Genomic DNA, 17816 nt, shown 5'->3' on the forward strand with positions numbered 1-17816 from the left:
GCCCTTCGTTTCAGCCCTAGGTATAAAAGGCCTCTTTAGCCTGCGCCCGACCTGCTTTCGTCTCTCTCTCTCTCCCTGCCTTTTCTGCTCTCTTGAATCTCAACTCTCTCAAATATTGGTCAAATTTCTTGATCGTGATTCAGGCAGGCCTATTGCTTTCACCTACCAGTTTCGATTGAGGTGGCAACTTTTTGATTAAATCAAAGGGTTCGGTTGAGCACTCAGGTGTCTTTGAGATTTTGAGTTCAGGTAAATTTTCTATTTGGTTGATTTGTTTTGGGTTTGGGTGCATGTAATTTTCGGTCGTGCATGTGAAGGTGGGTTTGCATTTGGCCTATGTTTGAGGTGGTTTCTGTGGGAATGTTTGGCCTTCAACAGAGTGGAAGGCAGCAAATTGTTTCATGCATGTGTTTAGTATGTATCTGAGGATTTGATTATGGTTCATGTTTTTTGCTTTGTTGTTATTTCTGTGGTATCGGATATGAATTTTTTCTTTTTAAGGTTTATGTTTGTTTTCAATTTGTGACATTTTTTATCTACTGTTGGGCTGGTTTTCTGATTTGGTTTGTTGGCTATTTGGGATTTGTAGGGTTGCAATTGGTGATTGAAGCTCCGACATTTGTGCACAATTAGGAGGTCTGAGTTTTTGATTTAGTTGGATTAATTTGTGGATTCTCTCTATAATTCATATAATTGATCTTTGTAATTTTCATGTGTTGGTAAATCGTTGATTAAATTGATGAAAACTCGGATCTATGTGATTTTCAATATTACCTGCAAATTTCTGAAATAATTTGGTACAAACACACTCTAAACTGATTTTCTTGAATCGTTTTTTTTTTTTCTTTTCAGTTTTCTAGCTATTATAATCGGTGTTGTTTCTTTTTGTTTTGTATCCAGTGCTTTGCATTTTGAGTGGGTCGAGTTTATGACGAGAAGATGGGGTTTTGGTGATGCAGGGGTTTCTGGGTTGTTGGCTTAACCTTGAGGTGGAGGTGTGTTCAGAAAAGCAGGAGAGCTGCTGTTTGTGGTGTGGCTTCAAACATCCAATTCCACAGTTATTGTTCATGCTTGCAGACATAGATTGCTTTTACGTTCAAGGTTTCTTAATTCTCCTGTCTCAATTTTGTTTATTGTAAATTGTAAATTGGTTCCTATTTAATGTTAAACTGTGATTAGTTTTGTATGCAGGTTTCACATGCTACTATTGTAAGAAATTGGTCTGCAGGGTCTGAAGAGAAGGAGAAGGTTGAATATGTAAATCAAGGTAAATGGAAGGGAATTTTTTATAAGCAATTTTTGAAATCATGCTCAACTTAAATTTTTAGAATTTTTTTGGTAAGTGTTTTTTTCCGAGATTGAGGCAAGTGATTGGTGGTAAACTGTACTCGGTTTTTGTTTGTATCTGGGAGTGGTTAGTTTATGGTGTTCTTCTATTTCATTGGAGTGCAATTTGCTTAACCCTTTGAACTTAACTACAATTGATAGGTGAGAGGAGGGTTGACTCTAATTACTATTATCTAATGAAGTCAAAAGAAAAGATTGTGTTTCATTGTAATCTAATAGAATTAGAAAAACTTTACTTGCGAGCTTTGTAATACATAGGATCAAGGTTCGAAAAATCGCTAGGCGCTAGTCGGGCGGTGGGTTAGGGAGGAGCGCCTAGGCGGTTTTGTATTTTTTAATTTTAATTTTATTTTTATAGCATATATATGATATATAAAGACTTATTATATTTTACAAATAAGAATAATAAGAATATATCTCATTATATTTTATATTTTATATTATATATATAAGGAAAAATCACTATATGACCGATGGGTGCCTATTATAATATATTTTATCTCATTAGATATAATAAAATATTTTATAAAGACTATTATATCTCACCATATGACCGATGAGTCCCGATTCAACCCAAACCCAGAAGCCTACAGGACACCAGCAAACTAAAAATCGGAGAAGGGAGGCTATGAGGCTATGACCCAACTTGGAATGACCCATTCCTCCTTAAGATCTCATTCCAGTTCCTCTCCAGAGAGACTTCAGCGATCACGATCTAGATCTACGCTGTTGGTTGCATCCATTGACGAGCTTGTCGGGTTCACCGCAGCTCTAGATTCGCCGGCCATCGGAGTGGCCAAGGAGGTCACTTATGTCCGATTCTCTTGTCTTCTCGCTTCGATCGACCATCGTGCACAAACATCAAGTTTCAACCCTCTCTTTCTCTTCCCTTTTCACACTTTTGGTCAAGCTTGAAGCTATCTCCATCGCGATCTCACTTTCACGATCAAACATGGTTTGATTGGTGAATTTGGATTTCTCAGGTTTTACTATCAGCTAAATTTGTGTACTTCTTAGGTTTACGTTGGGAAATTGGATCCTTGAGTGCTTGAAATGGATCTTGAAGGTGATTTTCAGATGCTTCGCAACCCGCCTAGACAACGTTGCTCAACCGCCCAGGCGCCTCTCGCCCGCCTAGGCGCCTAGTGGCCCGCCCAGGCGGCCGCCCAAACCCAGCCCGCCTAATCCCAACGATTTGGCATTCCTTGAGTCGGAGAGCCGCCGCCCAGCGCCTAGGCGGCCGAGTTTTAGAACACTGCATAGGATTAGAAAAACTTTACTAATAATATATAGTCATTTAGCTTTCTGTTTTCATTTTATCAATTGGATTTTTTGTATGCAGATTAGGTCGCATTTGAGGTGTTGTCAATTGTGAAGCTGCTGCTGCTGACATTCCAATCATCTTTCTTAGGTTGGTTGCCTATAATTCCCATCCCTTCGTGTGTACTGTACTTTTTGTATATGAATGCATACTCATATATACATTTAGTGATATAGATATATGTGTACTATAATTTCACAGGGACCATACACATATGTGTACATATAGATGCATTAATTACATATCGTGGTATATATATATATATATATATATATATATATATATATTCTTATACTCATAAATACATATAGTGATATGTGTGTGTGTGTGTCTGTGCGCTGCACTTTTGTATATGAGTTCTTATATGTTTCTTCACCGGGATTTGGACTTTGTATGTTTATCATAGTATCAGAGAGTGCTTTGGGTTGATGAGGATACTAACGATGGCTCTTTCAACCTAACAAAAAGTTAATATGTTGCAGTATGTATGCCTGCAAATTCTGCTGGAAATTAAAGATTATATATATATATATATATATATGCCTTGACAATTTAGATGAAGTTTATATCAGGTGAGCTGAAAAAAGACCAGTAATTACTCAAAACTGAATTGGGGTGTGATCGATCAGGTGAAAACTGGTTGTAAAACTTTGGGTTTAGTTATAAGATCTGTGGTGTTGGCAATAGCAACCTTTTTAGAACAGTAATTAGCTCTACATATTTAAGCAGAATTATGGAGAAATCAGCTAGAATTTGGTGGGGCATATATGGCATTCAGATCAATCCTCTTGATCGAACATATAATTATGCAGCTGCCTGCCACAAAGCTGGAATACTGGACTGTTCAAAAGCAAAAGCATGTGAATTTGTGAATTTGATTCAGTAAATCTGTGCATGATCCAATTATATTATGGTCAATCTGTCCAATTAACCCTACAGCTATCATTATGATTGAGTCTTCCAAAAATTGCATGTGATCAGATTATTGCTATCACCATATAGTTATACACATTACTCATAACTAGCTTAACAATAATCATCGAACCAGTACTGCTTGATGCTCAAGTTCATATGTCATATGATTCCTGTGTATACATTCACTACACACACACATATATATGCTGCATCATACATATATCTCATATATAAATAATTGTAAGTACCTCTACGTGAACATTAGAATGCACTCTTCTATTAGCCATTCTTGAAAATGTCTGTTCTTGAAGTGAAATGATAAGTAAATAAATATACTATTTTGCCTGCTCTCTTTCGATTTCCTCTACTTTCTCCTGTTTTTAATTTCACCTATATATGGCAGTTTACTAACTTCCATGTTTCTGCTTCCTCTTTATTTCCTTTGCTGTTATCAACTTATTGTGTTTGTTTCCTTCCACTTTTACGAGTTTCAACATTAACACCACATTTTACAATAGATTTTATCTTCTTAAATTATTTCATGCTTCCTTAAAATATAAGACAAGGAATTAATTATAAGGGTTTCAGCTTTATAAGTTTTTTCCTCTACATGATAGTAGGATATTCTTTTTGATTGGTAGTGTTTTCTGCAAAACTTTATTTTAATATGCTCTATATTTCTGTAACTTTTTGTGATGCAAGCTCTTTGCTAAAGGTTTAGTCTTTTTCTATAGTTCTAGACTACTTTGATTGAAGTCAAAGTTTTGTTCCATTGTTTGTGTCTTGGTCATTTTCAAATGTGATAGTTGGGTCTCAAAGACATTGTGTTCTAAGTGTTTTTATTTGGGACAGAGGACTCTGTGAAAATCTTTGTTTGGGATAGAAAGCCATTGGGATGTCAAACAAGGAAAATGCTAATTTCTGTTTCTTGGTAAATCTATTAATTGGACATGAAAGTATGTTCTATACTCTGTTCGCTTGACAGTGTTTTGTGCAACACTTACCTATTGTGATTTTGTATTATGTAACTGGAGGAAGCACCATTTTGAAGAACCTTCGCTGATATGTGGCGATCAACATCAGCACCTCTTCTCAGCAGACAGATCAAATGTAGCTAGGTTAGCCTATAAGTAGAACAATATATTTTTGACAAGCTGTGTCAACAGCACTTGTATTATATTTGCACATTATCAGAACATTTATATTAATGGTAATGTTATGTTTGCAACTAAGGGGGGTGTATTGTATTTGGATTTGTGCAGACTTTTTTTAAATGACAAACTTTTTGAAAAATCCACAGACTCTTTAAAAAGTTGATAGACTGTTATGGATTTCTTAAAACCATTGATTTTAGCAACAGGCTTTTATTGATTCATGAAAATATATATACTTTATTATGAATGACTTCTACAGATTTCCTAGGATGTACAAAATATAAAAAAAAAAAAAACAAATGCAGCCCAAACACAAAACAAAATAATAACTTGTTGTCTCTTCAATGCTCCAGTGTCTTCTAATAGAAATTGACTCAAATAAATGATTGTTATGTCTATCGAGTTTGTTCTCATTCCTAATCTCCCAACAACATAAATATACAATATAGATCACTTGATGTTTATGGTTAATTATTCTCATCAATTTTGTTTTTGCCGATTAACATATATTGTAGCAATATTGGTCAATGTCTTGATCTATAATCAATTAATTGGAATTCAATTGTTCAACCTTTTTTTGAACCATAATATAAATTCAAATTAATGAGAATAATTAATTAATAAGATAAAATTTAGTATGGTTCAAGGTCTTAGGGTTAGACCACAATATTTGAGTTTTAGGGTTTTATAAATCATTTTTATTGCTATTAGGGTATAAAGTATCACAATTGAAAAAAAAAAGGGAAAAATTCATGAATAGTACCCGAAGTATGGCCCACTATTAATTTTAGTACACTAAATTTCAAAACATAAACTTTGGTACATCAAATATGAAGCCCGACCCAATATACGTACACGACGTCAATAACTCCGTCAGTCCGCATGCCATTATGCACATAATGAAGGGCAAAATTGGTTTTTTCATTTGTTAATGGGTTCTCTCTCTCTCTCTCTCTCTCTCTCTCTCTCTCTCTCTCTCTCTCTCTCTCTCTCTCTCTCTCTCTCTCTCTCTCTCTCTCTCTCTCTCTCTCTCTCTCTCTCTCTCTCTCTCTCTCTCTCTCTCTCTCTCTCTCTCAACCTTGCTCACCGACTCTGCTACCCCAAACTCTAAGTCTCTAACAATGGCCTCCGACGACTCCTCCCCCGTGTCTGCCACTGTTGACGACGAGAAGTATGGGTTCAAGAGGCCTATGTCTTTTGTCATCACTTGAAGAATCAGAAGCACTAGATTCTGGTCTAGAATCATGACCCCTTGGCCTTTTGTGACTTCGCTTCTTCCTCCTCTTATCTCCTTCATAGCCACTCTCATATCCATCACTGCCTGGATCTGTTTTCCTTATTCTTTTCGTTGTCACCGATCACCACCACTGATCACCACGCTTCTACACCGCTTTTCACCACCTCCGATTACAGCCCCTATCCTCAATCCTACCCCCCATCACAGTCGGATTTTTCACCGGAGCTGAACCTCGACAACCTCAAAGCCATCATAGTCCTCGGCAAGGGAGACATGGGGACCATCTTTCTGGTCCACGACCCGAAATCTCACCCGTCCGGCGTCTGCCCTTTCGCTCCAGTTCTTCCTCCGGACCAAGCTCAACACCGACCTGATCCGACTCTCCGGCTTCAGAGGTAGTGACAGCGGCGATCTAGGCGACGAAGTGGCAGAGGCTGCTGCAGTTGAAATGGTTCGGAAGAGAAGAGCTGGAGTGAAAGAAGCTTCTGGAGCCACAACTCCTCCTTTGTAGCAGAGTAGTGGTCCGCTGCTGATGGTAGCAGAGTAGTGGTCCGTAGCATCGAATTCCGGAAGCTGCTTCCGATTTCCAATCAAGGAACCTGAGAGCGAAATGACATGGCTTCTAGAGATGAAGGTGAGGTTGGTTCAGAATTGAGGAGAGGGAGGTCGCCATTACTGTGAGGCTAGATAGCAGTAGACTAGTCGTGTTCCAGGGCGGGTTTTTGGGGAGAGAGAGAGAGAGAGAGAGAGAGTTGGGTGCCCAGAATAAGATAAGAGAGATAGATGGGTGCTCAGAGCAAAAAAATTAAAGACACCGTTTTACCCTTTGAAATACGACAGCTGGGAAGATACTAACGGCGTCATTGACGTCGTGTATGTATAATAGGTCGATTTTGAAATCTCATGTACTAAAGTTTATGTTTTGGAACTTGGTGTACTGAAATTAATAGTGGGCCATACTTCGGGTACTATTCATGAATTTTTCCTAAAAAAAAAAAATCACATTCAAAATGAACATGTTGGGTATCAAAAAAGGTTGATATCATAAAAGATTTGTCTTTTCTCTAAAAATTAAGAAAGAGAGATGATGAAGGACAAACTTCTTCGTGCGTAGAGAGAAGAACTTTGATAGACTTTTTTTTTTTTTTTTTTTTTTTGAAGAGGAAACTTTGATAGACTTTTTGAAATCTTTGGTCTGGAGGCTAGAAAATTATTGGAGTTTGGTATGTATAGTTAACACTACAAAATCCATGATTATCCATGATTTTCTAATTCCATGAGTATGAATGATATTTTGAATACCTCTGTACTTTTATTCATTTTTAAAAGTTTTAATTGAATACCCCTAGATTTTGGTGGAATTCATGAAGTCTTTAAAAATCATAATTGAATACCTCAAGACTTTCATGGATTGTTAAAAGTCTATATTAAATACACCCAGACTTTTAAATTTTATAGATTTCTTTAAAAGTTCCACCAATTCCATATACAATACACCCCCCTAAGTCTCTAGCCGTCCAAACTTAAAGATTTTGTTTGAACACCCGCAGCAACGCGCGGGCACCTATTCTAGTAAAACCTATAGCAGAACTCTAAGGTTTTAAGCAGAGCGCGGCAGTGGATATCCCTTCCATTTTGTCGTCTATCCTTTTCGCTCCGATGAAGCTTCGGTGTGGATTGTGGAGATTGGGCATTAGGGTTTAGCACAGAGTGGTGGTGTTTGAAGGTCAAAACGTTTTCTCCGGCTTGTCTTGGTGATCGACGATTTTGCAGCGTGGGGACGCAGATCGATTGAGGTCGGATCTCGGAGGTTAGTTCGGGAGCCAGACGGGCTCCGGTGCCGGTGGAGAGAGTTGGAATCGGGCCAAGTCGACCGACCCATGTTGAGGACGAGTTTGGGTTGTCTTGGACTGTGGATTCTCGGAAAGAGGCAGAAGGCTTAGTTTTGGCCGGTGGTGTAATGGTGGTGAGGATGGGCCTGAGCTATTCCAAATGTTCAATTGAAGCGGCAACACCATCCTATTGATGCAATTTTAACCAGGAAAAGAATCCAAGTTTCTTCAGTCTGATTAGAATTGCAATTGCCTATCCTTACCGATCACATTTGCTCATACTTTATTCTTGAAACCTGACTAGAACGAATTCTCTTTGCCCATCTCCAACTTGATCAATTGATTGATCAACCCAGAAAGCGAGCTTTGCAGGTTAGGCCTCTCATTCCGCTTTTTTACTTTTTCATTAATTTCAATACAAGCAGATGCAATTTTCTAATTATTAGGGTTCTGATAATGATAAGCATGATAGAATTGTAATAACCAACTTGGTGTATCCTTGGAAGAATAATAGAGCTGTTTATCTTTGCTGGGTATAAGCTTGCCCCAGAGGCCAGAGAGATTTACAGAACAACTTATGGGATACTATAATATCTTATAGGAGATTGGATAATGCCTATTTTTTTTTTTTTTTTTTTTTCAATTGTTGGTTATACTTATACCTGCATTCAGCAGAGAAAAAGAGGAGGCACAATGAACTTCAATTCTTATATGTTAAATTTTTGACATTTTCCTTCTGTCAGTGGACGAAAAGAACCACCTTGCAAAGTGTAATCAGTTCACTTGTTCGAACAATCAACAAATAGGAAGCAGAGTCTACTAGTCTAGTGTAAACTGGATAGAACGTTTTGTAATTCCAGCTTGCCGCATATATTTTCTTTTGCATATTTACAAGTTTTGCCTATGTTCGGATTCACATCACAGTCCAATTATCTTTAATTTTTTCCGGAACAAGCTAAAGCGATATGACTAGTGACTAGTCACTCAGTTTCCCGGATTTTTGGCTGAGCAACAGGAGATTGTTAGGATCCTTATTCCTCGTTGATGAATTTCGTCACCGATTTACAGTAGTTCATACATCGATCTCCAATTAGAATGGTCTTTCTTAGATGTCTTGGAGCCTAAAATATATAATCTTTGGACTTAAAATTAGTTTTGACTTTTGACCAAGATTAGAACAAAGACACAAACTATAAGATAGGATATTGAATTTCCAACTTAAGCAAAGATATATAGTTTTGAACTTCCCAATTTTTCCCAAACTAATCCATATCCCAAGTAACCCCAAGCTAAATTCTCACTCCTGGTCCTGATCACACCAGAAAATACCCAGTTGGCCCCCCTCAACAAGCAGTGAGCAGAGAGCAGGTAGGAAGGAGATGAGTGTCTCAGATCTGCCAAAGAAGGAGGTAAATGTACTTAAAGGGCATGAGGGAGCAGTATTAGCAGCAAGGTTCAATAAAGACGGAAATTACTGCCTCAGCTGCGGGAAAGACCGAACCATCCGACTCTGGAACCCTCACCGTGGCATCCACATTAAGACATACAAGTCCCATGGCCGTGAAGTCCGAGATGTCCATGTCACCTCGTAAGTCGTACATACCTATCTCCTTTTTCCATTTTGGTATCAAATTTTCACCACCCAATTGACCCACTGAATAATGTGAGCTTCTGAATTTGTAGGGACAACTCCAAATTATGTTCAGGTGGTGGCGACAGACAAATCTTCTATTGGGATGTGGCATCCGGTCGAGTCATTCGAAAATTTCGGGGCCATGATGGAGGGGTGAATGCTGTGAAGTTCAATGAGTATGCATCTGTTGTAGTCTCAGCAGGATATGATCAGTCATTGCGTGCTTGGGACTGCAGGTCTCAGAGTACTGAGCCAATTCAGGTTAGTCTTTTTTCTTCTTCTTTTTTTCTCTCTATTTGTTTATATTGATGCTTATAATTGATTGTGTTTCATTTGTGGTTAATTTGCAGATAATTGACTCGTTTACAGATAGTGTAATGTCTGTTTGTTTAACAAAGACTGAGATAATTGGTGGAAGTGTTGATGGAACTGTTCGAACATTTGACATTCGTATGGGAAGGTATGTTGATGATACCCATTTTATAGTTAAACTATGTTACTTTATCAACAAGAATGTATGGCAATGTGTTTGTTTGCTAAACTTAGACTGTTCGAATTTTTGAGTTGATTATTTTCAAATGTTGATATTAATGATGTTTTCTAATGTTTTATTGCATAGAGAGCTATCCGATGACTTGGGACAACCTGTGAACTGTATCTCAATGTCAAATGATGGTAACTGCATATTAGCAAGCTGCTTAGATTCAACTATACGACTCCTCGACAGGTAATTATGTTTGATATCACTTATAGAAGACAGAAATTGCTTAGATTTCACGGCCCTTTCACTAACTCTTTCTTATGGTAGGTCTTCCGCTGAATTACTTCAAGAATACAAAGGCCATACTTGTAAGGTTAGTATCTTATCTGGCTTCTGCCACTCTTTCATGATTTCTTTGCCTTTATCTAACTCGGATGCTCATTCCTTTTTTGTTTCTTTTGATATGTTGATATGACTTCATGTGCATTTTTGTAGTTCTCATGGTTCTTATTAAAGCATTCCCATCCCATATGTTGTCAGTTCATCGTTCTTTTCATGCCCCGTATACACCTTGCTATAATTGACACTCACTGTTCCAGCATTCTCATCATACCTATCGGTTTTTCTTTATCAGTCTTACAAATTGGACTGCTGCCTTACCAACACTGATGCCCATGTAATCGGAGGATCTGAGGATGGTTCAATTTTCTTCTGGGATCTAGTAGATGCATCTGTTGTGTCAAGTATCCGAGCACATTCGTCAGTGGTAAATCCTATTTTTCTTTTCCATGAATTGTAGTTTTCCTTTCGAATAGTTCTGACTGCTCGTGATATCCCTGCTACTTTGTGTTCCTAAGTATCCCCAAATAAAATCTAGGAATAATGTGTAATTTTTAATTTCTTGTTTGTTTTCTATAAATGCTGGTTTTTTTCACTTATTTTTAGCCTCTTCTTTGTTCCCACTGTTGTTTTGCTCTCTATTTGTGTTAGTTTTGGGTTTTTTTTTTTTTTTTTACTTGCATTGCCAGCTTATGAATCTGTATATTTACATGTTTTTGTTTTGATGCACTGTCATGATAGACTACATGATGTTGGTTAGTCCTCCCTCTATCAAAATCCTTCCATCCCATGAATATTAACAGGACAAACCATTTTAGAACTTGGAGAGATGCCACTTGACTTCAAATGGCAGTACAAGGTTCTACATTATACAAAACACTCCATAGTCTCTATTACCACATGTCATTGTATATGTTAAATTATTAGGTTGTCACAGGCTTCCAACATGCTACTGAAATAGAAGATTCTGCTCCTGAGTTTATCTATTTTATGGCTTTCTAGAGAGTTTCCTCCCGACTACAATCTTAATCAGTTAATTGGGACTGTCGGTAGTGATAGTATGATTTTAGTCCTGAAGTATCTATGTCTAGGTAAAGAGTTGGACAGGCAGTTCAGCTTTGTTAATGAATACATTGTGAAATATAGTTGTTTACTTGTGTAAAATGATTTATATGGTTTGATCTCTTGGTGCATCCTGGATCTGAATTCGGTATTTGGCCATTTTTATCAAGGAATTATGTTACAATATCTGTTATCATTATAAGGTGTTAAAGTATTATGGTTGCTTCTCCTTATGTCATTTCTGCGCTCTGGTACAAGGTTAATCATCACAGTAGGTACTAGGTAGTTTCCATTGCCACATAAAGTGCTTTTGCACTGAGATTCCTTTCCTTTTTCAAATTTTTTTTATTCATTCTCATACATTTAGTTGTAGAGATGTTCAGGTATCCTTTTCCATTAAGGAATTGGTTTGTTAGTCATATACGAGCAGAGTTCTTTGTAAATCCTAAAGGCTTCTGGTTTTTCTCTGACAGGTTACAAGTGTCAGTTATCACCCAAAGGACAACTGCATGGTTAGTTCTTCTGTAGATGGCACTATTAAGGTGTGGAAGACTTGAGAAAGCAACGATGCAGCTTAACATGTGCTGCAATGTGGATTAACCATGCCAGACTGATTCTTGTACGATTCGAAGGAGAACTGCGCATTCCAAGCACCTTGTGCTGAAGCGGAAACTTTCAGATTATAGAGTGAATTAGTTTGGTGGTACCTGTTGCATGTTTTTGCATGGTATCTTTGAAGGAACTCGAGGACTCTAATTAGTGTATGTTAGTTATCATAAAGTTCGAGCTTATTGGGATATATGTTTCTTTTGGAACTACCCTAAGGAAATGTTGCTGCCGGAGCTATAAAAGCTTCATATTGGCTTCTATACACAACAGATTTACAAATACAGTTCGAAACAAATGTCAGAGGCATGATTACAAGATTCCTGAGCTATGGATAAATTTCAAGGGACTTTGATCCCTTTGTGTTGATCACATATACTCGGTCTATTACAATTTACAAATACATCAATGAGAATGACTTCCAAACACCCACGGAAGAATCGAGAATGACTTTCTGAGAGTGTCAACGACAATGCCATTCCTAAGACCTTATTCTAACAACACACAAAATCGAAAATGCAACGTTTTACAGCGACACATATGGATCAACTGGTAAACTGGTATGAAGCATAAGAAAGAGTACCGAGCTGCCAGCTTTCATGGATGGGCTTGGCCTTCGAATTCGCACCGGCAGCCCCCATTGCCACATGAAGAGGGTAGAAATGGTCAGGCCAGGGATGAGCCGTTTTCGCATGCGGAGCTTTCTCCTCATAATGGTTCACGTCTTCATATCTTCCTTGAGTCAACGCCTCCTTAAGCCAAGTATCAAACTCCAACGCCCACGGCGCCACCGCCCCGTCCGTGTTCCTCAGCGCCCTTAGATTATGCGTCGCGCTCCCCGACCCCACAATAAGGACACCCTCCTCCCTCAGCGGCGCCAGCGCCTTCCCCATATCGTAGTGATAGCTCCCGTCTCTGTTAGTCTGGACGGACAGCTGGCACACCGGAATATCCGCCTCAGGGTACATGAACATGAGCGGGACCCACGCGCCGTGGTCGAGGCCGCGCTTGGTGTCCACGTCGACGCGGGGGAACCCGGCGGCGGTGAGGAGGTCCTTGACGCGGGAGGCGAGCTGGGGGGACCCGGGGGCGGGGTACTTGAGCTTGTACATGGGTTTGGGGAAGCCGTAGAAGTCGTAGATGGTGTCGTGTGGGCCGGCGATGGAGTTGACGGTGGGGACGGAGGTTTCCCAGTGGCCGGAGATGATGAGGATGGAGTTGGGTTTCTGGGGGAACCCGTTTTGTTTCCAGGATCGGAGGAACTGTCCGGCGGGAATGGTCTCGTCAATACTTAAGGTTGGGGATCCATGGGAGATGTAGAACGTGTCCATTACTGCCATTGAGGGATTGGTTCTTGGAGGAATTGGGAATTTGGGGAAATTTTGGTTGGGAATTTGGTTTGGGTTTTTTTTTATGTTTTGGTATATATGGTGAAAGGTCAACCATCTGAGGTTGGTGAAACGCCAATGTTACGTATATAGTGTTACGTACTTACGTATGTGCTTCTGTCATTTCTCGCTTGCCAGAGCGAATGAGGGTTTTTCTTTCTAATTTAAGTGCAGGCTTTTCCCTATTGAGCAAGTTACCATCATGCCTTTTCATTAACGAGAAAAATAAGGCTTTGCTTACCTTTCTAGGAGCCCTTTGGAGGGTTTTTTTTTTTTTTTTTTCTTTTCTTCTTTACCATCACTCCATCAGTGGAGAAATTATATATACACAGCTCTGTCCAGAGATTTCATACCAGAGGATGATAGCAGAAGCAACATGTTAGCAGAGGCAACAATTATAATATGCTAGCAACTACTGTTGCAGAATCTCCTCTTTATTTATGCTCTGCAATGTGGTGTAACTGTGTCAATTGCTCGTGTTTTAATATATATAAGTGGTCTGACAATCATGTGTGGGGTTATTTGGTTGGGAGATTATTAAGACTTATTGTGCGATTTGTGTGCGAGTTTTGAAGGCAATTGTTTTTATTGTTAGTGCTGCACTGTCATCAGAATTTACGGAGTATATGACAAAAAGGAGAATTATGGGAGATGCGTCTGGTTTTAATTAATAATGGGTGAAGGAATCAACATGTTCCTGCAGTGGAATGGTTCATTTATACCATGTTGCTGGGTGGAAGATTTGGTACTAGAGCAGTATTGAAGGTTTTTGGCTTTTGGGGATTGTTGCTGGTCTGCATCTCTGTTTCCATGCTAGATTTCTCATTTCTCGGTGTCTAAATCGAATGTGACTCACAAGAAGATACCGTATCTTTATCAAATCATTATGACTCAGAAAGACCACACGGCACTATAAATAGCATTACATCGCCAGATATCAGATCAATGATCACTATTCAGGCAGTGATCAGTGTTTTATGTGGTGTGAATTTATTTTGTTGGTGAAGGCGCAGTGATACATGAAGTGATGAGTTGATGACCTTATTTTCGCTTAGAGTGGCTCTATATTTGCTAAATGAACCTCCATTGATTTTTGTAAAAATTTTATTACTATTATGTCCCTCTCTAAAAGTCTAAAGAACTGCAAAACAAAAAATTAAAAAGGGAGGGAAGTCCAACATAATGAATCTGACTACCCATCTTCACCATTTGCATCCCTCTTGTCCTCTTTCTTCTGTACATCTCTCTCTTCTTTCTTCTCACTCTCTTTTCAATTTTATTCTTTTGTTCTTCCATCTTCACAACAACCGTCCACCCTACATCCCGCTATTCTTTCTCCATCTCTCTCTGTTTTTTTTTTCTTTGCCCTTCACCACCCAGAACTAAAATGAATCTTACATTTCGATTGATATTCAACATCTGCAGCCCATAAAACAAGAAAGAAAATTCAACATCAATATCACATCAAGCATAGCACCGAAAATTGGGCATTACGATTTTCACAAATCCAAAATTATAGACTCTACCAGTCTTCATTAGTTCATTGGCCAAAGAAACTATGATCATAATAGATCAAAGACTGTTCTGATTTTGCGAAAATGATGGGTGGTTGTCGTGATCGTCACCGAGGCTACTATCTTCGACTTCTCTGATGGAAGATGTAGCAGCACGACGTTTGGGAGGTCTCCTTCTACGTAAACTCGTTGTCCATTAGTTTTTTAGGAGGGGGGGGGGGGGGGGGAGAGAGAGTGTGTGTGTGATATACTCAAACTCAAACTCAAACTCAATATATCAAACTCAAACTCGAACATCGGAGAGTCTTCAGTACACGGCCGTGTACATACACGGCCCATGTGCTACACACGTGATACCGAAATTGATGGACGGCGTTAGTGAATGGGGGTTAGTGAGGAAGAAAAACGCGGCAGACCAAAAACAGAGAACGCAGTGAAACAAAATTTTACCATAACCAAATGTTCATACTCCATACACTTTCGAATTCGCCTTCGACCCTCTCTCCCACTCCTGCTTCCTCCAGAATCCTCAAGCGCTCTCCGATTCGTGGCAGCTCGGTCCTCCTCTCCCTCTCTCTAACCCCGACAACGCCAATATCATAGAAAGGTTCCAAGTTCCTGGCGTTAATTTTGTATTCAATTTTACAGTTTAATTCGAAATTGGGTGTTTCAATCATTTATGTGTTTTCAAATTTGCAATTGGATCCGGACGAATACGACATTGTAGTGAAGCCGATTGAAGGGTTCGTATTGTTGGTAACGGCCAGTTCGTCGGTGAAGGTAACGATCAATGATGCAAAAGTTTTTATATATTGGTTGAATGAAAGCTTTGGTATATGTATTAATTAATCTATCTTCAAATTTTTCAAGGCTTTTGACTTCTTTTCAATTTCAATTGAACAATGAGGGAATTGATTACAGATTTACAGAACTGCTCTTCTTTACATATTAAAATAGCTCTCCTAGTTTTTTTTTTTTTTTTTGCTAGGAGAGTGTTTTGTTAGTTGTAGCTATTTGGCGATTTTCTTTATAGTCCATCTTTTCTGTGAAGTAAATTAGGAATTTTTGGCTCTTGCCATAGTTGGGTGAATTGAAATGAAAGAAATCTCAGTGAAAGCTTGTCCCTTTTATTGAAGAGTTACAGACAAATTCTGGGTTGTTTTCTCTCATTAATTTCAAAAATAAAAACATGAGTGATTTACTGCACCGATATGGTTAGAGTTGAGAGTTAAGACTGTTCACTAATGAGCAGCACATAAGGTGGTCATTTCTTGTCTAATGCCTAGTATTGCACGGAATACCTCTTCGTTTATTCAATGGATGTCTTTCTGACACATAAAATAGCATCTGTTTGCTGAAACTTACAGTGAATGCTTGGCAATTAAATGCAGATAAATTCAATGTAGGAAACAATATCATGTAAACTTGTCTTTAATTCAATGTTTGCACTGATGGCATGCAAGAAAGGTAGCTTGGCAAACTCGGGGTTTAATAATTTCCTCTGAGTTGCGATGAACCACTTCTGGTTACTTGCCTCATTCAATAGAGATTTGCACTGATAGTTTTATGTACTTCAATTGCAAGGTCTTGCATTCCCAATTCAACAATTTTGGTCATAATCATAATGCAAATAGCTGTTAGTATTGCAAATATATAAACAATGACGTGCCTATTTTTTTTAGGTGATGTGTCTGCACATTGTGAAAATCATGACGGGAATGACTTTAAAATGCAGTCAATGCACCTATTGGAGCCTATGATCAGTTTGTTCTGGTTCAATAATCACAAGAGATCCACAGATGGGGCAGTTTTTAGAAATGAGATGGGGGAATTTAATGGGTGCTTTTGCAATACCAGATATAAGGATTTTTTCTCCTTTGACAATGGAATTTGATGGCTTGGAAAGCAGGGTATTTGAAATTGGAATTCTCCGTCTTGAAGTGGAGATTGATAGTATAGAGGCTAGTAGCTTGGTAGTCTCTAACAAGATGTGTTGGCGGCAAAGAGGGGGTTAATAGTGTCGCTCTTATTTTATCAGACATCCCCAAAGGGACCTGAAAGTGCTGTTGAAGAAATCTGGTGCACCCAAGGTCTGCTTCCAACCAAGGGAATGCAACAGAGTGGTTCATGTGTTAGCTAGATTCATAGTGAAGGAACGTATTGATATATTTTGTATTGAAATTGGGCCTGAATGGCTTATGAGATTGATAAATATCAATGCTAATATTTGTAAGTTTGTAACCCTTCCAATGATTAATGAATGGTTACCTTTTTTGTTCATTTAGTGGATTTTAAGAGAACGATAGCTGTTTTTTTAACCACGGGAAAGTTGCTAAACTTTCTTTTCCCAAATGTCTAAGCATATGATTAAATTGCTAGTCATGGCCAACATGTTTTTGCAGCAAAAATGCTAAGATAATGTTGCTCTGATACTAGATTGTGCTTCTCTACATTCAGCTACCAAAAAGCAGTCGACTGTCCCATATTGAGGCCTATTGACATTGGCTTCTATTCTTCTTGTAGAAGTCAGAGAGGATAAAGCAAGTTTCAAGCATCAATTGATTCCTGCATAATATGGATTGACATGACATCAGTAGCCATCTTCTCTGCCTCTTACCCGTCTTTTACTGCAAAGAAACCATGAGGAAAAAAAAAATGAAGAAAAAGTACCTAAATGCAGCTATCACTTAAAGCAAGAAGCAAAGAAATAATTCCAAATAGAGCAACTTCTGGCTGCACAAATGAACACACAGATACACAAAGATAGCTTCCTATAAATGTTTATAAACAGAAGCTAACCATAAACAATGAAGAAAATGTACCTAAATGCAGCTATCACTTGTCAAATCAAGAAGCAAAGAAATTATTCCAAACTGAGCAAGTTTTGGACACTCAAATGAACACACAGATGCACAAAGATAGCTTCCAGTAAATGATTACTCCAAAATCCCTTGTGTTTACATTTTCACAAACAATCAAACCCACAA

General features: G+C 38.5%; 2 protein-coding genes and 2 long non-coding RNA genes across 4 annotated transcripts; 3 read left to right on the forward strand and 1 right to left on the reverse strand.

Annotated features, from left to right (window-relative positions):
• Window positions 1-855: 855 nt before the first annotated feature.
• Window positions 856-3209, forward strand: LOC133737950 (uncharacterized). The gene is made up of 4 exons (XR_009859907.1): window positions 856-1101; window positions 1192-1267; window positions 2690-2758; window positions 3151-3209. It is a non-coding gene; the product is annotated as an uncharacterized LOC133737950 (long non-coding RNA).
• Window positions 3210-7510: 4301 nt separating this feature from the next.
• LOC133724511 (uncharacterized) lies at window positions 7511-12301 on the forward strand. Its single transcript, XM_062151265.1, has 8 exons — window positions 7511-8178; window positions 9129-9394; window positions 9490-9700; window positions 9790-9899; window positions 10059-10166; window positions 10248-10293; window positions 10555-10686; window positions 11795-12301. The coding sequence occupies exons 2-8, from the start codon at window positions 9186-9188 to the stop codon at window positions 11876-11878; spliced, it is 900 nt and encodes a 299-aa protein (XP_062007249.1). The 5' UTR covers window positions 7511-8178; window positions 9129-9185; the 3' UTR covers window positions 11879-12301.
• On the reverse strand, window positions 12259-13374 carry LOC133724512 (extradiol ring-cleavage dioxygenase). Its single transcript, XM_062151266.1, has one exon. The coding sequence runs from the start codon at window positions 13265-13267 to the stop codon at window positions 12473-12475; it is 795 nt and encodes a 264-aa protein (XP_062007250.1). The 5' UTR covers window positions 13268-13374; the 3' UTR covers window positions 12259-12472.
• A 1877-nt stretch (window positions 13375-15251) lies between these two features.
• On the forward strand, window positions 15252-17109 carry LOC133724513 (uncharacterized). Its single transcript, XR_009853746.1, has 2 exons — window positions 15252-15609; window positions 16512-17109. It is a non-coding gene; the product is annotated as an uncharacterized LOC133724513 (long non-coding RNA).
• The last annotated feature ends 707 nt before the right edge of the window (window positions 17110-17816 follow it).

The sequence above is a fragment of the Rosa rugosa genome, chromosome 1 (genome assembly GCF_958449725.1).
Source record: "Rosa rugosa chromosome 1, drRosRugo1.1, whole genome shotgun sequence".
NCBI classification, from domain to species: domain Eukaryota; kingdom Viridiplantae; phylum Streptophyta; class Magnoliopsida; order Rosales; family Rosaceae; genus Rosa; species Rosa rugosa.